The sequence below is a fragment of the Ixodes scapularis genome, unplaced genomic scaffold (genome assembly GCF_016920785.2).
Source record: "Ixodes scapularis isolate PalLabHiFi unplaced genomic scaffold, ASM1692078v2 PGA_scaffold1__304_contigs__length_218370807, whole genome shotgun sequence".
Lineage (NCBI taxonomy): Eukaryota > Metazoa > Arthropoda > Arachnida > Ixodida > Ixodidae > Ixodes > Ixodes scapularis.
Window position 1 is genome coordinate 8987719 of NW_024609846.1, and position 26526 is coordinate 9014244.

The window sequence follows — 26526 nt, forward strand, 5'->3', positions numbered from 1 at the left end:
ATTAACCTATACAACTATGCTTTCTGTTCGTTTTCTCTACACCAGCCTTTTTTTATATGTGAACTTTGGTTTTACCGATGCCTTTTTAAGTTCTCATTTTTTTTATTTAACATACTGCGAACCCTTTACTCAGAAAAGACAGAAATGGTACGCGTCGCACACTTTCATTCATCAACCCCACAACGGGTTTCTGATCGGCTGTCGCGGAAAATTCCAGAGACCCGTTTTAACTGCTTCACACGCGTCCCATATAGGTAATAAGTATAAAATACATATCTATAAATGATAATGAATTACGTTGAATTTTCTCAAAAAACAAAACATCTAAAACCGTTTCCACTTACACAAATTTGACTTTCATTTTTTTTTTTTTTTTTTTAGAAATAGTGTCTATAGGTTATATTGATCGCAACTGAACGACGACCACACGTTCCAAACTCTCGCCATTAACGCGCCTCAAAATAGTCCGAGGGAGGAGGAAAACTAACGGCACGTGATGTTGACGGTTGAGGGCCAGGGATCATCAACCCGGCTGTCTTGCCAAGTGAGCGCGGTGTTATCACCTCAGCTAGGGTCGGGTGGACTCCCCGAGGAGACCGCACTGCACGCCTCGTTGAAGTCACCGTCTTGTTTCCTTCAAGGAGACATGTCTCGTCTCACACGCGCCATGGGCTGCGGCATAATTAGCTAAAAAAGAAAGTTAACCCCACCCCCCTCCTTGCACCCGTTCCGGGGGACTACAAAAGGGACAAGGGGCGGTGGCGTTCCGACGGAGAGGTTTATTTTGATCGCTCACTCCGCCGTCAACAGTGAAGGCTTCCCGAAGTGTTCTTGTGTCGGTAGAGACACGCGAAGACGGTCGGAAGCCCGCATAGTCTCCTTGAGTGTCCACAACTATTCTCGACAAGCGACCATCATGACCGTAGGCGATAGGAACAAGGTGTACAAGGTAGGTCTCACCACAACCCTCAATGATGCAAAACTATTTACGTCGTGGGAGAGAATCTGAATACTACTAGCATTTTTCGGTGACCATGGCATTTTTGTTTGTTTTTTCGGAGGATGAAACGAGTTATACATATTCTTGGAGTTCATAAAGACCTGCATGCGATATATTCTGAAAGTCATTAGGTTGTACGGATAAGCAGTGCGTTCCTTTCGGATATACTATCTTTGAATCACTGCCTCCTACCATCTTTTATATAAAAAAAAATCGTGACGCTTCAAAAAAAAAATTTTATTGAATACTATTTTTTATTACTTAGTTGGTTTTTTTTTTGCATTTTTATATAACGAAAAGATACCTTGATACTGATGTCTCTCAGCACAGCAAGCGTGCGGGAGACTGCTGTTTTTTCCCAAGAACTCTCAACGTGTGTACAATGACGTGCATCGGGTTCGAAGTAGCAAATGAAGAGAGGTGTTCAAAAACAATGTCCTACTGCGTAATGGAAGTATTGGGAGGGGTGCGGCACCTAAAGGGGGTACGCCAGTCCTACTGATGTGCACGCCAAATGACTCCGTTGGGAGCCGCACCGCGGCGCCACTGTCTTGTCGCACGTAAGTCGGACGCTTCCCATTCCCACACCACGGCCAGTGAGACTGCTGCGTTACATTATGACAGCTGGAGATTACTCCTTTTTTTGTCAATAACTGTTCATAAAACATGGAAAGAACACGTTACTTCACCTAAAAGCACATATGCCTCACTTGCCACAACAAACGAGCAATTCGGTTGTCCGAGTGTTACACCGAGCACTCATGAAACTTGCCGTCAAATTTTAGCAATGAAGGCCAGCGCTAAGAAGAATATTGTTACTCTTGTTAAGGCAAGTCGGCGTTCTTTTTTTTCTTTTTTTAATATTGATGAGTACAAGCTTTTGTAGCATTTTTGCCCGATGCTAGTAACAGAAACGAAGCAGGCGTCTCTTGAGATTGTGAGTTTCGTCAAACGTTGCTAACCACACCTTCCTGAATCTCTGGTTGTAGAGCCCCGAGCAAACGCATTTCCGACCCGTTGACCACAGAAAGCTTGAATTGGTCAACGATGTTAAGAATTCATAACCATGTGATATGGTTCTTTTTAGTCGTAATTTTGACTCACTTTTAGTTCACGTGTGGTGCCTTTCGCTTCTGCTATGGAATATGAGTTCGCCTTTTTATGGCCTTAACAATCTGTCACTTCTGAGTTAGTAACTTACATATAAGACATCATAGATGACAACAAGGTACACCCTTAGAAAACTATTGACTGAAAATGCCAATCAACACAGGAAAACATTAAAGCTCAATAGCGTTATCATTGTAAGACTGCAGTTCAGGTCCTATTTTACATCTTGACTTGAATGTCATTACAACGAATTGGTATACGAGGACACCGGGAATAAAAGCTTCAAATGGAAAACTTAACTGGGTCCAGTCTCCTGGATTACGTTTCGCTTGTGTGTGAAAATTTTCTGTGTCAGCTATCACTACCTATTGGCGACCAGACCATCCCAGAAACAATCAGCGCTGGCCTAAAATCTTGCCTGCCGTCGAGTGCCCGAATGTGATAATGAACTATTTCAAAATTTGCCGCCATATACCGATGCACAAAGCCCGCAGATAAAAAAAAATGCGAAGGTGTTTATATCAGAGCGCAAGAGAAGAATCAGAACTGGAAGCACAGAACATATTAGTTTTGTTGAGGACTGTTCGGTGATATACGCCGCCTTGCTGCAAATTTGCATTTGGGCGTGCAGTTCGGGGAACGCTTCTCTGGCACCAAGACCCTGAGCGGACATGCGCAAGACTACGAGGTCCTACTCAATGAGTGCCTCCAGAAGAAGGAACTGTTCGAAGATCCTGAGTTCCAGTGCAAGGACTATTCCGTCTTCGGTAGCAAGGAACCTAACATGAACATTTCCTGGAAAAGACCGAAGGTGAGCATGAACGAATGATTGGCCTATGGGCCCCAGATTCGATATTTCACACACGGTAGGGTAAAGAGCGCATTTATGCCCTTTTTCGCTGCAGCTTAAAGCCAGACTCAGGCGATAAGAAAAGCACCGCCTTTTGCTCGTGTTCATCATATATAAATATTTCTTGCTTCATTGGTCTTTATTTATGTACAAAATAAATGCCCACGAAAAGCGTGAAATTACAAACATAAGGTCAAGAAAAACTTTTTTTTTAATATTTTTGCGGCAAAAGTTTCACTTAAATCACCATAGTAAAACAGTTATTATTTAAATCACGATTTGAATCATCTTGATTTGTATGCCTGCCCTCAATGCTAACACTTAATAATAAAAATGGACGAGGCGACAAGCGGGAGCGGAGGTGGTCAATATTTATTCAACTTACAAATATCTTGTTTTATTTATCTTCAATTTAGAGATGGGAAGGAAACTAAATTAGTTTCCCTTAGAAAAACTAATGCACGTTTAATTTTTCCCTACTGTATAACTTATTTTCCTTCCTTATTCGTTTGTAACCAAAAAAAAAAAATTGTTTAAGGGTGTCGCTCCATATAAGTTTAAAGATTTAAGGTGCTGCTGTGTACTCATGCAGGAAATCCATGAGAATCCTGTGTTCAGCAAAGATGGCTTCAGTCGCTTCGATGTCAAGCAAGGCAGTCTCGGTAAGAATATGTTTCACTGTTGTATACGAGCGTCCTTGGGAATAAAGGAAATAAAGAAGACGCAAAGAACGGAGAGCCAAACTTTAAAAGACGTAGAACGAGAAATCACATTGGAAATTCTAGACCAATTACGATCACATCAGCCAACGTTCTTGCTTTGCTCATTCATTGTAAAACGGTGCATATTGAGCGGTCTCGGAGTGGGTCGGGTAGCCGAGTGGACTAGCTTGTACCAGCTCGAAGCACGCGAAGCCAAAGCTCGCGCCGCAGAACAAAGGGATCCTGGGTTCAATCCCCATCCCTGCCCGTTTCGATCTGGATGAGGATCGTACCGGCGTGCAGTCGTGTATCACTACCGCGTGGTGCACGTTAAAGACCCCAGGCTAGCGGTTGCACTGACCTGGCTAAATTTCTCATCTACAGCCGAGACAGCAGATGCCCATTGTGGCTGACTTCCGGCTGTATAAACTTACACACAACACGATTACTTTTATTTAGTATCAAGAGTAGCACACCTCGTAAGGTTACCGCTGTATATTTGTAACAAATATTGCGTGCAAAACGCGCTTTATTCCAATCTTGTAGGAAGCACATAGACGATTGCAAGCAGGGCGACAGGCCGCCGCCATGCTTCTGATTTGGGGGTGCACGCCCGTGCAATTGCAAGCTTGTCAAAACAACGTTCACGCACACGCTGTACGTGCTTGCACGCATGGGGCACCAGTCGAGGCGCCATGCTTGAAATTCCGGCAGGAGATCGAACTATGGGGGGCCCCTTTATAGAGCTTGTTTTCCCCACAGCCCGGTATTTACCAATACAGAATCACAAAAAAAAAAAAAAAAATTAGCCTCGCCTAGCACGGTCTGGGCACGCGCGCTTCGCTATGACCAGTTCTTTGTTTGCACGACGAGCGGCCTTCAAATTGTCATCTTGGATTTCTCTGATCAAAAAGAAACAAGAAAATGCGCTTTGTTGTTGTCCACACAGCTGAAGCGTACCGCTAGAGGCGTGACTGTTCGATCTCCTGCCCAATAGGCCAATTTAACTAAGCGTTCCACGCATGCGTGGTGCCTCCATAACTGTCAATAGGAGGCAGGCGGCACAACACTGTAGCGGCACCCTCAGCGAAGTTATTCCTCGTGCAGAAAGACTACAGTTCCCACGACGCATCGTGGTAGCAGTGGCGTCATGATACTAGTTGTGAGATCGGTCTGGCGGCCCTAGCTTTGTGCGCGGTCATGAGCGCGTGCTGACGACGAGCTTCCAGTTCTTTTGCAACGTGCGTTCCGCACCATCAAGATTGCCGGTCTTAGCAGCCTATTTATGTGAGCTCGTTCTGAGCACGCGCTGTAAACACCGCCCTCAAAAGTGGCGTACAGCGAATACGCCTTATAGGTAGGTGTTTTCACTGACACCTGGAACGTATGATGATTTGTCATGCCTTTAGTTCGCAGGTGGTCTCACACTGGTATTGTTCGTCTTGTGCGTGTGGATGATTTATACTACGGATGCCCAAACAGCGGCTCGCGAGTCCAAGTGTGGCTCGAAGCACACACCCCTCCCCTCCCCAAACACCTAACCCGCCAGATCAGAAGGAAAGAGTTATAAAATAAGACACCTTGCATTTTACCAACACTGTGCCCCCACTATACACGTACTGCTGTAGGCCGCACTCTTCTCAACAATGAAGGCGGTAATATCGAAAAAGCGTGCGACTTTCAAGAACCTAGCTGCGCTGCTGCTCGGAACTGCAATGACGGAATTCGAGTCGAATTTTGATGTGCTTGTTTCACACTGGCACGTAGCCAGGGGGAGGGGGGAGGGGGGGGGGGGTTATGGGGCCAGAGCTCCCCCCCCCCCCCCCGAAATCTTCAATTTCACTGAGACCTCCTCTCCCCCCTCCCTTTCATACAGCATTTCGTCATAAGCAGCCCCCCCCCTCCCCCAAACCAAATTCCTGGCTACGTGCCTGGTTTCACACATGGGATAGAAAAAACATCATAGACGATTGCTTTATTCTCATTTCATTTATTTCACTCTTAAATACCCACAGGGACTTTACATAAGGCGAGGGGGGCAAACTTAGACAATCAAAGTAACACGACAAACAAAAAAAGGATGTTTGTGAACACGTGCAAACAGGACGCTAGGTGGTGACGAGAGGGGAAACTGCGGATCTGAAGTTATTGGATTCTGGGATGCTCACAATAGGTTCCGGAAGGTTGCTTCATAATAATACAATAATAATAGTGTTCATTTCCAACATAAGATGATGGTGGCGATCAGGAAAAAAAGCTGTGAGGTACACATCGCGACACTGTTAGCGCGAACACGACATCGGCGCATTTTCGCATTTTACTTCTAAATAGTATTAGCGAGCACGAAATTTTATCGCCTACAATATAAAACTAAGAGAGCTCTTTCCGTAGAAATAATAACTTGGATGACATCCCTTGGTTTCAAAGAGAAAAACTGAAAAAATCGGCGATCGCTTGTTCGCGCTAACAGTGTCGCGCTTTGTACAGCTTGACGGGTTCCTGACCGCCAAGAGCAGCAGCAACAGAGTGAGGAAATAATGCACCAATCAAAAGAGAAACACAAATGTACAGAAAATGATCGCTATCACAACATTATAAGCACAAGACTTTAGATTATTACAATGTTGACATATTGGGAATGACGGGCAAAAAAAAATAAGCTCATAGTAATATTCAGTGATATCCAATTGTAAGGGCAAAAATTTTAATAGGTTAGTTTTAGGTGTAGTCAGTTGAATTTTGAGTAGATGATCGTTTCGGGGGGGGGGGGGGGGGGGGGGGGAGATCTGGGAGGCCAGTGGGCAGTGTTCATCTTTTTTTAAAGGAAAATTATAACACATTTTGTGCTGGTGGGTAAGACGTGATACTTTTCTCCTGTGCTTTAAAATAGAGAGGATTCATTTACCTTTCATTACGGCAACACTTGCAGGCTGATAATTGCGGAAAATGAAACGTGTAGCCCTGTTCTGTACAGCTTCCAATTTTTCTTCTAGATACAACTGATGGGGGTTCCAGACAATGTATACATACTCGAGTTGAGGACGGATAAGAAAATTATATGCGATAAGTTTTGTTTCTTGCGTGGCCTTAAAAAATAGCGGTTTAAAAATCTTAAACTTCTGTTTGCATTCGCAGATATGTAGTTTATATGAGGCTCCCATGACAAGTTAAGGTTAAAGTTGATGCCAAGATACTTGTAGGATGTTACGGCTTCAATTGGGTATGGTAGAAAGTGAATAGTCAGTTTGGGTAATTTCTTTTTGTAGTGAAGTTAATGAATTTCGTTTTGTCAACATTGATCTCCATTTCCCACTCTCGACACCATGCTTGAATTTGGGACAAGTCATTTTGCAAAAGGGTACAGTCGGTTGCACTCATTTTTTTCTATAATGGACCCAGCACGGGTCTCTGCGGTACTCCCGATTTAACAAGCGTTTGTGACGAACAATTATTGTCTATAACAACGTTATGGGTTCTGTTTGAAAGTCAGTTTTCAATCCAGTTTATAACGGACGTTTCTATTTTAGGTGCTTTTAATTTTTAGATAAGACGGCAATGTGGGGCTGGTTTGTAAAGAGTATATTGTTTACAAATAAATAATTTATTACATTAGAATAAACGACATGTTCTATCAATTTACTTACAACAGAAGTTAAAAATTTTGGTCTAGAATTTGTATGGGCGTCTTTGCACCATCTTTAAAAATCGGGGCAACCATTGCAGATTTTCAGTCAGCCGAAACAACACCAGAGTCAAGGAATTGTTTAAATATGCGGGATAAGAGCACACTAGATATGTCCCTTGTAATCTTCAGCAACTTTGTAGATATGAGGTCAAGACCGGGAGACAAGTTAGATGGTAAATTTGATATTAAGTTTGAGATTCCGTCATTTGTTATAATGATCTGATCCATTTGGGTGGTTATAAGATATTGTGGGCAGTGAAATGGTAATGGAAGTAATTCATCAGTGAACACTTCACTGAAGAAAGTACAAAACAGCTCACAAGTCTCGGCTGTCGGTAATTGTAAGGTCTTCAATAGGAGTGGAATTCGGTGTGGCTAACTGAAATTAAAGTAATAAAAAACTGTCTTGCCCCCATTTAAGTGCGGCACTTCGTTAAAATGGTACTACATCTAAGTTGCGTACAGACACTGTCAAACAAAGTTGAAGGCTACAAGAATATCGGCTCATCGGTCGCAATAAATATTCCGAGCAACTGCGAAATATGTATATCATAATTCTGACTTCAGTCACATGGCTTCCCTAGGCATTATTCCCCCCCCCCCTCCTTTTTGTGCCTTCATGTAATTATCAAGCTGTTGCGTGACACGAAGCATGCATAGTATAACACCATTGCTTTTTATAAGGGAAACCAGTTAACATAAAATTGTCTTGTTTCTGATGAGCTAATTTTAGGTTAACTCGTTGATGCCCCACTCAGCGACCTCACTGGTGTTTGTTTGTTGTCAATGTTGTTTTTTATAACAGGGTTATGGCACGGACGTTACTTTGGCTCCAGTACAGTTGGTGTTGGCTGAAACTTAACAAAATTATTACTTGAGCAAACACCGCGGCGTGAGGAAATGTGCAACCATGGAATTGGTCGAAATTGCCGATCACTATAGGGAGCTGAAGGAACACCGTTACATGATTCCTCGAGTGCGGGACGGGCCACTTGGGGGATTTAGCAAATGGTCTATTGTAGACAATAATAAGATATAAAGTGCTGATTTCAGGCTTGTGTGCTCCTTTTGATATGCCTGGCCAGATCTGGAATTTCCATATTTAGGCAGATCTGAGATTTCCATACCTCTCCAGGGATGTCAGCCTATATCTGGCAGATATACCATCTCAGTTTATATGTGACCAATTTTTTATATGTGCCATATCTGAAATCTCCCGATTTTGGCCAGATATAACTTTAGAGCGCAGCTCTTAGGCGCCCGTTCCCGGCTTGAGCGGCGTCGCCGTCGCCGTCGGCGTCGGCGTAGCCGCGAGTAACCCTCGTAACCCTCGTGAGGGTTACAAGGGTTACGAGGGTTACCCTCACGAGGGTTACCCTCACGAGGGTTACCCTCACGAGGATCACGAGGGCTACGAGGGTTAGTTACCCTCAAAAGGGTTACCCTCACGAGGGTCACGAGGGTTATGAGAGTTACCCTCACGAGGGTCACGAGAGTTAGCCTCACGAGGTTCACGAGAGTTGCCCTCACAAGGGTTACTAGGGTTACCCTCACGAAAGTCACGATGGTTACCCAGGTCACGTGACCCCCCCGGGGTCACGTGGCCTGGGGATACCCCCCGAGGTCACGTGACACCCCGTTGACGTCATCGCCACTGATGACGTCATCAGCGACGTCACTGATGACGTCACCGGCATCCGCATCGTCATCGGCATCGTCACGTGGCCCCCCAACGTCACGTGACACCCCAAGGTCAAGTGACTCCCACAAGGTCACGTGATCTCCCCCCCCCCCAAGGTCACGTGAGCCCCCCCGCCGCCACCCGAGGTCACTTGACCCAACACCCCAGTGCCCTTCCCTCCTTTTCCTCCTCAAAAGCTGCGCTCTAATGCGGCGTTACAGGGAGTTGTAAACGGCTTTCATTTTGTTTTGTAAGGGTTTGGCTCCAGTACATTTCGTGTTGGCTGAAACTTAACAAAATTATTACTTGAGCAAACACCGTGGCGTGAGGAAATCTCAAGAATGTATTTTATGTTAATCATTGGAGCTTCCGCACTCAGTAAAATTTGCCAAATGCTTGCTCTTCTCATTTCCTTTTATCATGCAATAGGAGTTATTCAGCATACTGTAAACAATGATCGTACTGTATTGAACGCTTAGTACGAAAACTGCGCAGTTACGTTTGCCGATCAGTTTTAGAGCGCAGCTCTTAGGGGCCCGTTTCCAGCCTGAGCGGCGTCGGCGTAACCGGGGGGGTCACGTGACCCTCCCCCCCCCCCCGAGATCACGTGACACTGCCCCCCCCCCGAGGTCACGTGACCCCCCCCCCCCAGATCAGGTGACACCCCCCCCCCCCCCGAGGTCACGTGACCCCCCCCCCCCCCCGAGATCACGTGACCCCCCCCCCCCGAGGTTACGTGACCCCCCCCCGAGGTCACGTGACTACCCGCAGGTGACGTGACCCCCCTCAGTACCCTTCCCTACTCCTCCTCAAGAGCTGCGCTTCAATTCGGCGTTACAGGGATTTGTAAACGGCTTTCATTTTTTATTCGAAAACATTAACTAACCTTAACAACGAATTCGGTCGAGTCACAAGTCATCTTCAGCAGTCATCACCAATAAGATTAAGAAAATGTTAGAGCGCAAACAGGCTGGTGATGGCTCAACATATGTTAAGGCAAAACCTCCGAGACTGGGGAAAAACGAAGGACAACAGAACAACATAAGGTCTTCGATTCGGGCTTTGACATGTGATAAGCTAAGTTACATAACCTCAACGTTCAAACGCTAGACCGCCACCTTTTTCCTGATCACGAGCCTCCTTACTGTCCGCTGCTTTATCGCGGGTAAAGTTCTCCATAAGTGCAGCGGATATAAGGAACTGAAACCAAAGTTACGTTTGGTGTTCTTTACTGTTCCAATAGCCAAGCTACTGCGAAACAATTATTGCCCGATTCCACTTTCTTGATTACGGGTTGATACCGGTCTTTTCTGCCAGTTCAGCTGCTCTTAATAGGGTACACAGCTGAGTAGAAAATATTCTGTTTCTAAACAAAACGCTCAAGGCATGACCTTAGTGTGATCGCGAAGGCGGCCGCCATATGTTTGTTTTATTTTCTGCGTGCAGGCAACTGTTGGGTGGTGGCCTCGACGGCCATTTTGACCATCCACAAGGATCTCCTCAACCGGGTGGTGCCGTCCGGTCAGAGTTTCGAGGACGGCAAGTACGCGGGCATCTTCCACTTCGTGATGTGGAAAGACAACCGCTGGGTGGACGTGGTCGTCGACGACAGGCTGCCCGTCGACGAGGACGGCGACTTGGTCTTCATGACGTCAAACACGAAGGAAGAGTTCTGGAGCTCACTATTGGAGAAAGCATACGCCAAGTGAGCTCAATCGCCGATTACTTTTGATGCTGCCGTAATCGCAATAGGCTCATGGCGCATAACTTCCTGGACCTTCTATTCTTTTCCAGTTATGTTGAATATTAGCGGCGAGATGTTTTGGTGGCGCCCTCCTATGGTTCCCCTTTGTGACGTCATTACCTTGCGAACAACAAGTTCGATGGTGTTTGTAAATAGCATGGTGGAAGCTTGAAATCATTGCGCTCTCAAAGAAACACTGCCAACACCGTCAAAATTAAAGTTCTTTCATTCCTCTTATTTTCGTTAATGATAAATCCTTTTCTGACGCCATAGTCAGCGTTCGGCCAATCGTGGAAGGCCATGCTTTCGGTCGCGCACGGGGCTAATTAGAACGCTAGTCCCTCTTTGACTAGGAAGCAAGAAAGACGTAACCTACTTGTTGCAAACATTTCAGTACTAATGCAAAATGGCGTTCTAATAGAAGCTAACCCAGATTTCGTATTCGTCTCTGGCGTGTGTGGCACGTCACGTGACCTGACGTCACGGTGCCACGTGACTCACGACGCGACGACGCCGTGGTGTCACACGGTGTCAGTTAACAACATTAATAACTCTACTAACGTGTCAAATCGTGGTGCGTCGTTACGCTACGCTGCGTGACCGATTTAAGTGACGTCAAGTCACATAACGTGACGCGACTTGACACCTTGACGTAACCTAACAACGTCGCGTGATATAAATATTTAGGACGTGCCAAAAAATGGATGTCATGAAAACCTAACGTTTCTCAAATTTCGCAATTCTGAATTGACGTGAGATCAAGAAATCTAAATACAGCTACCAAACTTCTTAATACAGGTTCTGCTAAAGGACATTTAAAAAAAAATAATAGGGCCTTTTACTTCAAAATGGTATGCACGCAAGCAACAGCATTTTTCTGTACTGTCGAGACGGCATAACGGAGTAAACAATTCCAGCTCTATCATCTGTTCAAATTTCAGACCACTTTTTCCACTGTTTAATTTCCCCAGACTTCACGGAAGTTACACCGCGCTGGAAGGCGGTAGCGGCATCGAGTCCATGGCCGTCTACACAGGAGGACTCACGGAACAAATCATGTTGAATAAACCGCCCAAGAACCTCTTCAAGCTCATGGAGAAGGCGTTCGAAAGATCTTCACTTCTTACCTGCTCGAACATTGTGAGAACTCAACTCGCGATCGTATCATTTCAGTATGCACTAGGTGGGATTGAACGAGACAAACTGATACGTGCTACGTCGTACCAAGTTTTTGATGCTTCTTGGTGCGCGTCTCTTTGAAACCAGATTTACGAGTACTAATGAACAAACTAACACTTTTTTTCAATGATAAAGTAGTGAGTGCGCAGGCGAGCTGGTGGGTATTAACCATTTTGTTCTTAGCCCGAGACTGAGGCAGGAAAAGAGGAAAGTTTCAAAGTAGAAGAAAAATGAATAAAAAGTGAAGAGCTTCTTATTCACGAGCTTAGCACTTGAGCAATTTGCTCTTCCAGAGTACCGAAATGCTGGCTAAGTGAGTGCATAAAACTTGGGGCGTTTTCAATCTGAATAATTTGTACAAGCGCGAGCGCGTCGCTTTCGGTTGTGCTTCTCTGTCATGCTATGCTCCTGCAGACAATTTCTTCTGCTGGAACTAAGCTCAGCCACCTAGACTATGATATGACACTGTGCATACCTTGGCTCATTGAATATTGCCGCGAATGACAAATTGTGAGGTGGCGAATAACTGGAGAAACTAAACGTTTAATGAGGCTAACTTGTGCCCAAAACAAAACAAAATAGAGGCAGGCGTCGAATTTCGGCGGAGCAGCACGATCGAGTGCAAGAGCGATCCCGGACCACCACGCCACGCGGAGCACCTTTTGTACCCACGTGGGTTTCTGGAACATGGTGGAAAACACGCCTAAAAAACACGGACAAAGAAAGAAGCACACAGGATTTTAGGCGTATTTTCCACCATGCACAACTACCAACTAGCCCAGCTCGCAGTTTTAATACAGTTTCCGGAACATTTGGCGTAGAACGCTCGGCGCATAGGACAATCGTACCTCGATCAAATGACAAGGTTCTCGAACTAACGAGAACGCTAAATTGAACGAAGAAATAAATAAAGCGTCCACTCTCAGGAATCGAACCTGGCGTCACCGCGCGAAAGCTAAGCACGTCAACCACGCGCTCGCTCGGCGATGCGCGTGGCAATATAGTCAGCGCGATGTTCGCAGCAGATTGCAGGGAACAGAATACAGGACGACGCTTTGTGGTGTCCTTGCCTCATAATCCTTTGTTCTAGGCGCCGAATTGTTGCAGACAATGTAGCACGCGCTGGCTTTTGTGAGCGCGCGAGTGTATTTGCAAGCCTGCCAAAGCAGCCTTTATGCGAATTTTGTGCGTGCGTGAAAGCAAGGGCTGGCAGTAGGAACGCCAAGCTTCTAAGCGTCGCTAGTACACTCCCTTCACCCTGAAGTTGAGACCAGAAGCTCCGTCTTCAGCGCGAGCTCGCTGGCTTCCGCAGTGCTTTATTTGCGCGTGGCCTGCACGTTCATAGTTGTGTTAGGAAGGGGAGAAAACTCGCGCTGAAGGCGCGCGAAGCTTGTAGTCTCAGCTAAGGGGTGAACGAAGTATAGTTTTGTTTTAGAACCTTTAGAAGTTCCGAAATAAAGTTTCCAGGATGGCAAGCACACGCTCGGTGTTTCACACAACAGGATGAAGACAACTGCCCTGAAGGCATCGTTCCGCTCCACGAGTACAGCGTTACCGGCGTGAAAAGGGCAAGCGCTTTTTGTCCAGTACTTTGTACCTTATTTTATTAAAATAATACAATTCCCAAACCGTTCGTGCTACATTGCAGGTTATGGCGACCGACGGCCAAGAAAGGCAACTTATTCGGTTGAGGAACCCGTGGGGCAGCGAGGAGTGGAAGGGAGCCTGGAGCGACGGGTAAGAAAACCAGCCATTCCAACAGTGAGGCTCGAATATTTAGCACATATTCGTACTAGACCCTTGTACATTGCTGAATGTCCTTCCGAATTTAGGTCCAGCAAGTGGGAACTGATCACTGAAGAGCAACGACGAGAAATGGGCCTGGCGGTGGAAAATGATGGAGAGTTCTGGTATGTGTTCGAGTGTATCCCCCTGTTACAAAGTAAAACTAAAAAAGTAAGGGGTAGTTGGAGTGTTTCAAATGTCGCACGATGCGGAAGTCAGTGTGGAATGACGGCACATAGACGATGCAGATGTAGACCGCGTGAGATGGGACAATGTTTAAATGTTTAAAATGCAGAAATTGATCAAGAATTTAAAAAAAATGTATTACCATGTCTGGTCCAACTTAATTAGAAATTTCAATTTTCATTTAACCAGTTTGTGAAATTGATTTCGAGCCTATATATAGCTTTGTGGTGCAACTGCGTGGCTGACTAAATTGATCTGCTACTTCCCTTCCCGTTCAAAATCTCTAAAAGCGGAGTCGCACTGCTCTCTGAGCCGTGTCTGCTGACGGTCTGCAGACAAAATAGAGTTTTAGGGAACCGTTTTTCCAGATGCCATACGGTACGCACTGCGCATGCGCTACCGCAGAAGACTCGCACATGCGCAGTTTGTACCGGAGGGCCCACCGTACCGTCAACACGGTTCTCTAAAACTCTACTGTCTGAGGAGGGTTTATTCATTGTATGGACGGTCACATTGGCCGTACAAAAACTGTCTTTGGACATGCTCGGAGCATGGGCGAAACAAACGTGCATCGAACATGCTTTAGGCGTGTGTGCAGATAATTCTGTCATCATGTCTGTATGTGTAACAGAATGGGGTACGAGCAGTGTGACTTGGGCTAAAAGGTACTTGAGATTCCGTCAGGTTGCCTGCAGTGTACTTCTTGTTTTGTTCGTTTTTAATACACAATTGTTATATTTTTTTAAGAGGTGCTGAGCGTTGTATACGCCATAACCATATTCTTCCACAGGATACTCCTCAGGGATTTTCTCAAGATCTTCCAAATGCTCGATTTCTGTCATCTGGGCCCAGCTTCGTTGACGGACGAGATGATCGGAGGAAATCCTAAGAGATGGGAGGTGTCCACTTTCGAAGGAGCCTGGATTGCGGGCTCCAGTGCTGGAGGCTCCGACGACGACATGGGTAACCGACATCGCCAGGTCTTTCCTCGCACCGATCGCTTCTATAAAAAAAAAATAGTCGCACAATATACCACACATTTAGCCTCGAGTTCAAGTTTAAGTTTTATGCGCCTCAAAGACGTTCGTTCGAACGTATTGCATAAGGGGGGTAAAAAAATACAAACAAATGCAAAGATGATGCTAACCGCGAATTGAGCCCATAAACCCATAGCGGGCGCACGTCACGACACATAAGTTATAAAAAATACTAATTGATAGTTACAAATGTAATGTTGTTCCTATGGCCAGTGTTTTGTTTTTATGGGGGATGAGGGCTGAAAAGAAAGAAACAGCATTTGCAGTTGTCACCGCATTTATTTTGATGCAATAATTTATGTTGAACAAAGCTATAGTAATTGGTGTCCCAACCCGTTTTGTGGAAAAACGGTATCAAAGATATAATTGTTTTTTTCCAGTTCCGTGAAGACGCAGCTTAGCAGATTAACCTCCTATAAAAGAAATACCGGCCCCAAGACGGTTTAAAAGAGGACGTCTACGACCTTAGACTAATTGCAACTTTCTTGGGCAGTTACAACTCTAGGCGTCAATCCGGCCGACTCACTCAATAGACCTGTTGCTAAATAGACCGATCTCACCAAGCGTTCGACGCATGCGCGAGGCAGCCATAACTTTAGTTCACAGGAGACAATCGGCAGTGCACGAGACTGTTCGTGGCCTGCACGCGCAGAGCTCCAGCGCGGTTGTCGCACGCGCAGAAAGACTAAAGTTCCCTCGATGCATTGCGGCAGCGGTGGCGTAGTCAAACTGGCTGGTGAGATCGGTCTATCACCCGAGCGTCAAAGAGAATGCAGGGGCTGGTGTTCCACGCGCCGCACGTGCTGGCCTCAGCAGTAGTAACATTTCTATACTTTGTCTCACCCCACGATGAACTAAAGGCAGAAGCTACGAACCGCCAGATCCAATCACGAGCCACTTAGACATAGTGTGGTATTTCGTTCAAAGCACGTATCGGTGCCCGCGCCTCGGATCACCGATGGGAATGGGCCGACAGTGGTTCAGATCGAGCAATGAGTGACTCATCGATTTTTACATTGCAAAGAACGCCACGGCTTACTGGCTCTTTGGAGTGTCGAAGCCATAAAAATAACGCAGCGTTTTTAGATTCGGAGCATTATTCGTTCAAACCCAAGCAACGCTAAGCGTGTCATAGTTAAGCGTAGAACGTGATTGGACCTGGCGGCCCGTGGCTTTGGCCTTTAGTCCATCGTAGGATGAGACGAAGTATAAAGCAAATGCCTAAAACGTATTGCGTCTTTCACGTGCGTTCATCAACGCTTTATTTGGGTTTTTACTTTGAATATTTTATACGGGGAAGGCGTGCACATGTGGCGCGTGGAACACCAATCCCTGCATTCTCGTTGATGCTTAAGGAATTTAGCAGTAGGTCTATTGACGGGACGATGAAAAGAATAAACCTGTACGAGGTTATTTTTCTTTTATCTACGATTTTTTTTTTGTTCGTTGAAGATGTCGTTCGCATTCTTGAGCCTGTTCATGTCTCGACGCTCGCAGAAAAGTTTGCGACCAACCCGCAGTACTTGTTTACACTGGACGAACCCGACGATGACAACGAGGATGGAGAGTGCACAGTCATCGTGGCTCTCCTGCAGAAGAACCGCAGGGTAGCTGGGATCAAAGAGGACAGGTGGCGCACCGTCGGCTTCATTCTCTATGAGGTATACGTTTCTGGAGGGCATACGATCTAGCTATGCTCACCAACTATTGCTCTACAGCCGTTTGCAAGAACGGCCTCCGGAAGCCGCAATCTTTCTGCTAGTGAGCGTTGCAGATGCCGTGGGTACGCCTCGGCAGTGCTTGACTATCAGACGATCTACCCACACCAGCAGCGAGACGGCAGCGCCCAGAGGCCGTACTTGCAAAGAAACGTCTATGGTCACCGACAACTTAAGAAACGCAGGGCGAGGCGAGTCTCGAGCATCTTATTACCGCTCAATAGTCAGTAGCCGATAAGAATTCGGAAAAATCAGTTACAAAGCAAGAAGTGTGATAAGTCTCGCCCTGAGCTTCCTAAGCCGCTGTTACACATGCTATAGCGTGCTGAACGCCAGAAGGTAGGACGAGTGAAAGGAAGGCCGGGGAGGAGGGAGCATATGAAACGCTAGAGATAAACAATGCATCATGTTAAAATGGATGCTTGGGCATAAACAATGCATCAAGCACGGTGCCTATGCCCAACTCAGCCCAAAAGCTAGCATTCTTTGACGATAACTTTCGGAAGACATCCGGCATTAACAATAAACTCCACTTCGTTTATTGTTAGTATTTTTACGCTGATACGTCAACATGCCCACAAAGCCTATGGGCATGTCCACATGTCTAGTTTTGGGTAAACACCGAGGTGTGGTGACAACAAACGAATCAGAGCGCCCCCTATGGTTCGATCTCATCGCCAATAGTTCGATCTCCTCGCCAATAGGCCTGGTAGAGCCTGGGGTCGTACACTTTCAAAAGAGAAGGAGAAAAAACGTCCAAGTACGAAAGCAGTCAATTAACGGGAACCTCGTTCAATGTAGGTTGAAGACCCGTGCAAGTGTCCGGTCCCACTAACCCCAGAGTACCTGGAGGACAACACCAAGGTGGCCGAACACGGCGACCAAAACCACGAAGTGACCGCGAGGTTCCGGCTTCTGCCGGGAACCTTCTGCGTCATCCCGTGCACCCAGGAGCCCGATCAGGCCGGGGAGTTCCTGCTCAGGATTTACACCGAGAAGAAAAGCATGGCCAAGTAATCAGGACTGCTCGGACTACAGCGCTTTGTTTGGCACCACTCTAAATGGCGCCATCTGTTGGGTAGCCCGGCAAACTTCCGGCTCACATATATTTCCTATTTTTTTAGTCATCATTCTTTCACCAGAAGAGTGAATTAAGTCTGACAGTGCTATGGGTCGTGATTTACAGAAGATAGAGTGCGTATTTGATTTCGCCAATACTGCGAAACCCGCCGTCTAATTGAGAACCGGAAGTGGTTGGGGCCGATTTCCGCACTCGTGGTACCACGTTTCAACTCACACAAGAGAGAGCTAGTACCGGATGCATAGACGGAAAGAAGGATGAATGGATGCACGCAGGACGGCTGTTTCTTTTAGTCTAAACCATGGCTTGCATCAAGTAGGCAAATATTGTTTCCAGTATGACAGAAAGTGCGTTTGAACTAGATAGTTTTCTCTTAAATTTAACCATAATTCCTCTAGCAATTCTAACTTTATTCTACCCTTTGAAAATTTTACACTACGTCCGCACTCAGGACTTTGAGAAAGTCTGTGGTGCTTCTGGCGCTGTTTATGACGTTGCGTCAATTCGTTTTTATGACGTCACGACATTGAAAATTTCGGTGACAAAAACCTCGACAAAGCACAGATACTTTGAAAAGGTCGCTGAGTTTTGCTAGCGGTTTCTTAACTCACTGATAAAATTCATGAAGCTTATTGTTTTCTTTCTTTCAATTTCAGAGAGCATGATGAAGTTGCTACTGTCATGGAGAAAGCACCTTTTGTGAGTAGGGTCGTTTTTGTTTTCTTTGCCGCCCCTATTTTATCCTCCTGTTGTTACTTTTCTATATAAAACACTCTCGCAGGCAGGCACGCAGCCAGGGGGGAGGCTCATGGGCCCCCCCCCCCCCCCCCCCGAAATCTTTCATCTTGCTGGGACATCCTCTCCCCCCTCCCCACATACAGCATTGTGTCATGGGCGGGCCCCCCCCCCCCCCCCCCCCTTTCCGAACCAAAATCCTGGCTACATGCCAGCTCGCAGAGCATACACATGACATGATATAAACAAAATAAAGAACATTTACGAGTAATTTGAACCCCATAGGAGTCACTTGACGAACCGCCAAGCCCCTGAAGCCGTAAATAGCTATGGTCTATTGCAGGCTCAAAATAGTTCTCTGCTCGCCATGATTGGTGCTTTCCTCCACTCTACTCGACTCCTCTCCAGCATTCGCTCTGCTAAAGTGGAAAGAGTGAATGGCTTTGTCGAAGAAGCACGCTCTGCTATTCTTAACCTGCAACAAAGTATATACATAGACGCTTCAAACACGCGCCATATTCAGCCACTCTAGCCGACCTTGTCTTGTTTTGCCGTGATGCCGAGCAATTGAAGCGGGCGTTTACCAGCCTCCACAGAGGCCTATGCTCGGGAAAAGGACGCAGTAGCACCTAAAGTGGCAATAACATCTCCTGCCATGGCGACGAAGAAGTGAAGCGAACGGAATAAGCGTAAACAAAAACTAAAGGGCGGTGATGGCGGCGCCCATGCACAGCTGCCTGAAAGCGTCTATATACTGACTGGTCCTTCCACTCACATTCTTCACCTGCTTTGACTAACTGGTCACTCTTCTCGTTTCTCCGAAGACCCTGGATCAATGTCCCATAGATCAGAACGGAGAGGCACAGAAACCGGACGAAAGTAACGAAGTGAATGGAGAAAGAGAAGAGCCCGACGAGGAGGAGATCGACGAGGCCCTCAAGAAATTGTTCACGGAAGTCGCCGGTGACGAGGAGACCGTTTGCTGCTGGTCGCTGCAGAATCTTCTGAAGAAGGTGTTCGAGAGAGGTTATGGCTTTTACTTTTGTTGTTGTTTTATTGTTGTTGTGTTGTTTCTGTTGTGTTCATGTTGTCGTGTTGTTGTTTTCTTCTTTTGCTGTCGTTGTTTTGTTGCTGTTGTTGTTTTGTTGCTTTTCTTTTTGCTGTTACTATTGTTGTTGTTTTTTCTTGTTGTTGTTGTGGTCGTTGTTGTTTTGCGTTCTGCCACTCTTTGTTAATGTGTGTATGTTTCTGAGTTCAAATGTTGCGGGAATCCCATGAACGTTATTTTCTGCCGTTCAGCCTCTTGCAAAAAAGAGTCAAAATGTTGACAAACTAGGCTCAACAAGTTGAACCTATAGCTGTGACACAAAAAAGAAATCAGCTACAATGTTTTCGGGCGCTATTTTTCCCCATAGGTAGTATAGCACACTTTAACTGACTCCTTGAAAACAGCCTTCAAAAAAAGTCTACGGTTAAATGTTTGTGAGAAAACGTCGGGAGAACAAAGGGTTCTGTGAAAAAGTATAGATTTTTTTGTAATATTCATTTTCTCTTGTTGTTCGAAACGCAGAAGGTACTAAAAAAAGTGTCATTGCTTCTACGATATTCAACTATCGCTCTCTAAAACTGCGAACTTCCAGAGGGCAAACCCATGGAGTTCTCCCTGGATTTGTGCCGAAGCATGGTGGCCCTCATTGATGTATCCTTATTGCTACTCATTTTCTTTATCTGTTGTAATTGTATTTAAATCGCGTCTCGTGATACGCAATACTTAAAGGAGAACTGAAGCAGTTCTGTATTTGAAAAAAATATATACCTTAATCGCCTTTTATTGAGCCTCCGGCATTACGAATATCAAAATTCGATTTCAGATCGATGCGTCAACTATAGCCACACCAGCTCCTTAAAATAGCGCTGAAGCCCTTCGTTCCCGTCGCGTTCGGCACGAGGAGGGAATCATGACGTATTATACAGAGATTTCAACATGTTCGCGCTTTCCGCAAGCAATATCCGCGCAGTCAAAACCACTGCACGCGTTCCCTCACAAGCTTCACGCTCAAGGCAGCTGAAACTTCTGGGAATGACGTCACACCCAAAAGCTTTTTTTTTTTTCTCGTGTTTATCGATACGATCGGGTATTCAAATTCACGGTAGAAAAATACGCTGCGATTAATATCTGGCTCGTGTGTTTATTTTCGCTTTCCAAGAACTTCTTCAGCTTCTTTTCAAAATGAAATCCATCCTGTGACGAAGAAGCCTTGACAAATATTGTTTTGAAGGACGACTATACCGGGACCCTAGATCTGAGTGAGTTTGCATTGCTGCACAAGCACATCAAGAAGTGGGAGGTATGTCTATCATTTCTCATGTCCTTTCTTTCACGGCTGAAGTTCGTTTGACATGGCAGCTTTTATATAGGCATTGTAACTATCGCATTATGAATATCAAATCCCCTTAACAAGTACACGACTTAAATGTATTAAATATTTGAAAATCGTATACGCTGCGCATTGTGTGTTTTAGAGTGTTTGTTGCTTAGCCCGGATTTCTAGCTAGTAAACTCGCAGCACTCAGACGTAGCAGTAACTCCCAGTGAAAAAAGTACTCTTGACACAACCGTAACCTTTTTATCTTTTTACTTGAACGTGAGCTTGTTACCCTAAGTTGCATAAAAACGAGCCATATTTAGCAGATATATGTCGACTTTTAGTGGCCTTTACTTTCTGAATCTACGTATTAAAGAATTAAGCTACTCTTTCAACCAGAATAAACACGTTGAAGTGTCTGCATTTTGACGAAGTTGTCACTTTAAGGTTAGCCCTCGCACTGGCCACGCTGATAAATTAGTGTCAGAGTATGAGATGTCGTCGCAGTGTCGCTTCACATCGACGTGCCACGTGATGGAATAGTGTTACGTGGCGTCACGTACTTGCGTGACACCATCGCGTCACGTGCCACCGTGATGGCGATTTACATTCAGGATGTCACGCGACGGAATGGTTTCATGTGACGTAATGGTATCAGATGCCATGACATCACAATGTCATGTGATAGTGTTGTGACGGCACAGTGTCGCGAGTCCAATGTTTTGTTTCAGGAAGCGTTCAAGGCCCACGATAAAGATTCCTGCGGTTTTCTGAGCATTTATGAACTGCGCAAGGCGCTCAAGTCCGCGGGTGAGAATTGTGCATTCTTACAAACAAAAAAGTATGGCGTCGTGCCACAAAAGTAAAAAGGTTGTCAGGATTTTTTTTCTTAGTGATTCTTTTGTTTTTGTATTGGGGCCTTTCACTTCCCAGCATCAAATATTTAGTTCAGTCTGTTCGCGTTACTAAAAATAATTAAGAATAAAACGATTACAATGCGAACAATTAAACACGAACGAGCATGATACAAGAATTCTTTAAAAAATAGTTCAACCCCCTTTTAAAAAAAAACATATATATATATATATATATATATATATATATATATTGTCAGGAAGGTGAAGACGACGACGGGGCAGTGGCGCGCACGACCATCTCGCGCCAGGCCCCACGGGCCGGCTCGGTCTCCGTAAATCCCTTGTATGTTCTATCATCGTGTACTGTCCTGTCCTTTCTGCTGCCGACAGCATCACCCTAACAATATATATATACGACAATATTTAAGTCGCGAGATAGATTTTGAATTAGGAGCGAATCTGTAACATATATGCTTCTGTATCGGGGCGTCGAGCCGCGAGACTCAAAAGTCGAAAATGGTGCACTACAAAAACCTTTATGTCTCGGAAAATTCATTTTGCTACACATAAGTCCTATCAAACCATGTCTTAAAAAAAAATTGAAAGATCGCTACAATTGTTAAGGTAACGTGGGAAGTTGGGTACCTAGCTATGGTGTACCGTTACCCGTTCGGACAGCCGAGGAAGTGAATGTCATTGCTTACTCAGCTGCAACCATAACTTTTTTAAAGCCGCAGTCAGACTCATCATACAGAAGACGCAGTGTTCGCTGCAGAGACGATGACAGAAGTATCAGCAGATCGAGCAAGTTCGAAGCTGCTTCGTGCATGCTCCGAACATCTCGGCAGACAGTTTATGCGTGACCAATACGACCGTCATACAAGGAACTCCACACAATGGCTGCAGACTTCTTTTGTAAGACGACTAAGCGGTGCGACCGCGTCTTAAGGCTCGTCATCACAGGGAAACATTTGTCTTCTCACAAAGCCTAGCAGTTCAACGGCGGAGCCATGGAGTGCCCGGTCGCCGATTCGGAGCGCGAGGATCTGGTAGCACAAAGCATTGAAGAGCCATTTCTCGAAGAACCTGGACGTCAGCGCACAGCTTTTGCAGTGGCGAGGACCCGAAACACACTTGTTCGCTTGGGAGAAGTGTGTTTCGGCGTCTCGCCGCCGCGGGGCGCCGTGGCTGTCCTCTCATCCGTTGTCTGCCGCTCCTCCACCTTTTCCATTTCGGCGGCCGCTTCTCGTGGCAATCTATGCTTCTGTTAACTTTCTCCAGCTTTTTTCTTTCTTTTTTTTCTTTTTTTTTTTTTTGTAGCTGCTTGTTGAAGTTTTGGAAAAGAATGTATATGGTACACTAAAGTCATTTATCTACTACTTCGAAACACAACGGCTACTGAACGGTTCCCAGGTTACTGCGTCAACCAGCACGTGCTCAAGGGACTGGTGCTTCGCTATGGCCACGACAGGAAGATCAGCTTTCAGGACTTCATTGGATGCGCCGTGAAGCTCAAGTGCATGATCGGTCAGTGAAAATATTTGTAACTTATCATTGGTCGTGGCATGAAGAGCGATGTTTCTATACATAATTAAACAGCGCACAAGGAGAGGGACAGAAAAGGAAGACAGAACAGGCAAGCGCTGACTCGCAACTGACGATTTACTATGAAGGGGAGAAGGAAGAAAACTACACACATGAACATATATCGGAAAAGAGAAAGATGTGAAAAAGCTAATACATTAAATAAAATTACACCTAAAATAATTATAGCTGAAAAGGAAAACAAAATAAAATGAAAATCAATCTCTCAAAGTCCTAGGCATGTCCAGTGCCGGCACTCCGAAGCCTTGACCGATATTTTTTTCCTTTTCCGATATATGTTCATGTGTGTAGTTTTCTTCCTTCTCCTCTTCATAGTAAATCGTCAGTTGCGAGTCAGCGCTTGCCTGTTCTGTCTTCCTTTTCTGTCCCTCTCCTTGTGCGCTGTTTAATTATGTATTAGCGACGTGCGCGACCGAAAGCGTCGCTGTGTTCGGCCTTCCACGATTGGCCCAAAAGCTGACTATGACGTCGGAAAGGGTATACGTCATCGACGGAAATAAGAGGAATGAAAGAACTTTAATTTCGACGGTGTTGGCAGTGTTGCTTTGAGTGCGCAATGATTTCAGGCTTCCACCATGCTATTTAAAAACACCATCGAACTTGTTGTTCGCAAGGTAATGACGTCACAAGGGGGAACCATAGGAGGGCGCCACCGAAACATCTCGCCGCTAATAGCAACCACCAACTAGCCCAAGTATCCACCATTTTGAAGCGATGTTTCTCTGAGATAACCACAGAGCTGCGAATGCGTACTGTTTTCGTTTCGATCGTGTGTTCCTTTCCGTAGATATTTACGACCAGTGGGATCCAGACAAAGAGAACAGCGTTACAGTCACCAGGAATGAGGTAAGAACGAGTGTTGTGTAAACATTTAGGTTTTTACTTTGATTGACGACAGTTAAATGACTTTAGTCTTCCTCGGACTCGTCTCCTGCTAATCACCACCACGTCACTTCCGAATTTTATAATATCCTGTATTCTTAGAATTCTCATTGATGGCAGTACGGCCGGGTTTTGTCAAAGTCTATCTTCTTTCAGTTGTTGAATACTTCAAAACTGTTTGTAGAACCTGAAGGAGCAAAGCTATGAAATAGGAAGAAACGTACATGTCTAAGAGTTTGTTTGAGGAAAGCTGGATTCCGTACAGTGTCTGAAACAATTTTAGAACTGTGTTTTTCTAGATAAATACGATAATTGGTGTGTAATTTTCCTATATTGACATTCTCGCATCTTCTTTTAATATTTTCTGGCTAATGAGTTAATTCCAAATGTCAATCTGTCATCTACGCTACAGAAATTACTGTTATATGTAATCATTTAGGAGGAGTGTTTAAGATAAAGAGGACATACGCAAGAATAAAATCATTGGCTTTCACAGGAGCAAGTCAATTTATTTTTGAAAATATTGATATTGTTCTACTGAACCCGTCGCAAGGTGCACATGCCACCGACATTGAAGCTTGTTTTCTCTATTTCCAGTGGCTCAAGATCACCATGTACTGCTAGTTCTCTGAACCGCATTTTGATCCTACGAAGACGACGTCAAATAAAAGAAGAATTTCCCAGCTTTACATAGTTTAGGAAACGCAAAAAGCTTCTTGTGAAAAGCCTCGCAACGAAAGCCGGCGGTTTGCTAAATCACAGGAAGCAGGACTGACCACCAACAATGTAGCAGCTAGGCGCGACAGGCAAGAAAGTCACTTAGAGCCAAACTTTTCATCAAATCATAATGTCTGATCAAAAACCTTTTTTTTTTTTATTATTATGAAGGATGTTCCTATAAACTGCTTCACTAACTACAAGATCGTTATACGCAGTATCTAATTCGTGGTAAGATATGTTTTGCAAATATACGAAGTGGAACGCACCAAATGAATATACTTCGCCAAGGTCACATCTCGTGGGAAAACTGTCCCATCTCTCTGCGCTGCGGGTCTTAAGCCCCTAGATGTCTCGTTGTGCCTAGGATTGTCTCTGTAGTCTATACTCTAGTTGTTATTATTGATCATTTATCGAATAAATGACATATGCTGCATGGAGAACCTTATCATGCCTCAGACTCCATATTAAAGTATGAAATGTTTTTTAATGCTATACCCCCAATCCCAAAATTTTGTCCGTCCGTCCGTCCCTGCATTTCCGGCTAAATTTAGCGGCGAAATTGATGTTTCGTGACCTGTACACGACTTCAGTTTCCCCGCTAAATTTAGCGGAAACATTGATATCACGCGACCTATGCACCAGTTCAGTTTCCCCGCTAAATTTAGCGGCAAAATTGGTGTCATGTGACCTATACACCAGTTATATTTCCCTGCTAAATTTGGCGGAGAAATTAAATGTCATAACCTGTCGTCACGTGACCTCTACCCCAATGTACTTTCCCCGCTAAATTTAGAGGGAAAATCGATCCTTCAAAGGCATGCGTTATAAAACTTTAAAACTCGCTGCCATTTTTATTTTTATTTTTATTACAGACACGCAAGGGGAAGATAATGTACACACCAGTGACAATTTCCACCAGCTCTCAGATGACTTCCGAGCCGAGGATTAAATTTATATTATACGCCAAGTGGGTTATCACACGCTGTACAACTAAGAAATTAAGATGGCTTGGGGCTTTGCGCATTGTCTCTGAAGCAGGGGTGAGATTACTCGCACATTGTACAAAACACGGGGAGTTCAGTGAAGATCAAGATGAAAGAATTACCTGCGGGAACGTTAGACACATGTGCATTTCGTACATGCTTGGAGAAGACGTCCTCGGACAGTTTTTTATGCAACCAATGTGATCGTCACACAAGGAAGGCAGTGTTTCCTTACTGTCTTTTGTGTACGATGTAATGCTGTGTAACCGTTTTTAAGGTACAACAAGACACGAATTCGGGGCTATTTTCAAACGTCACGTAAGCCACGTGCCTATAGTACTTCTGTTTTACCGTACGCAATGTCGAAGCAAGGACAGGTCAGAATTGACCGACCATGATTCTTGCGTTACCACAACTTCACCGGGATTTTCCGGGCAGCGTCCGCAATGCGATTTAGGCGCTCCTCTGGGCTGTAAACAGCGCGGCACTGTCAGCGCAAACACGACTTTGGTGCTTTGTTCGAAGTTTACTTCGAAAGGGAACTGGCGCGGGCACGAAAATTTACCACTTAATCTAGTACCCCAACGACCTAAGTACTTTCCACAACTACAGCAGTTTTTA

General features: G+C 45.2%; 1 protein-coding gene across 1 annotated transcript; it reads left to right on the forward strand.

Annotated features, from left to right (window-relative positions):
* The first annotated feature begins 588 nt into the window (after positions 1-588).
* LOC8033980 (calpain-A) lies at positions 589-24895 on the forward strand. Its single transcript, XM_029977974.4, has 19 exons — positions 589-949; positions 2742-2921; positions 3553-3622; positions 10474-10732; positions 11743-11911; positions 13453-13518; positions 13599-13687; positions 13783-13860; positions 14712-14884; positions 16456-16619; positions 17478-17689; positions 18414-18456; positions 19317-19518; positions 20133-20191; positions 20772-20840; positions 21590-21668; positions 23129-23242; positions 24108-24166; positions 24800-24895. Exons 1-19 carry the CDS (start codon positions 917-919, stop codon positions 24824-24826), a joined length of 2145 nt encoding a protein of 714 aa, XP_029833834.2. The 5' UTR covers positions 589-916; the 3' UTR covers positions 24827-24895.
* Positions 24896-26526: the final 1631 nt, after the last annotated feature.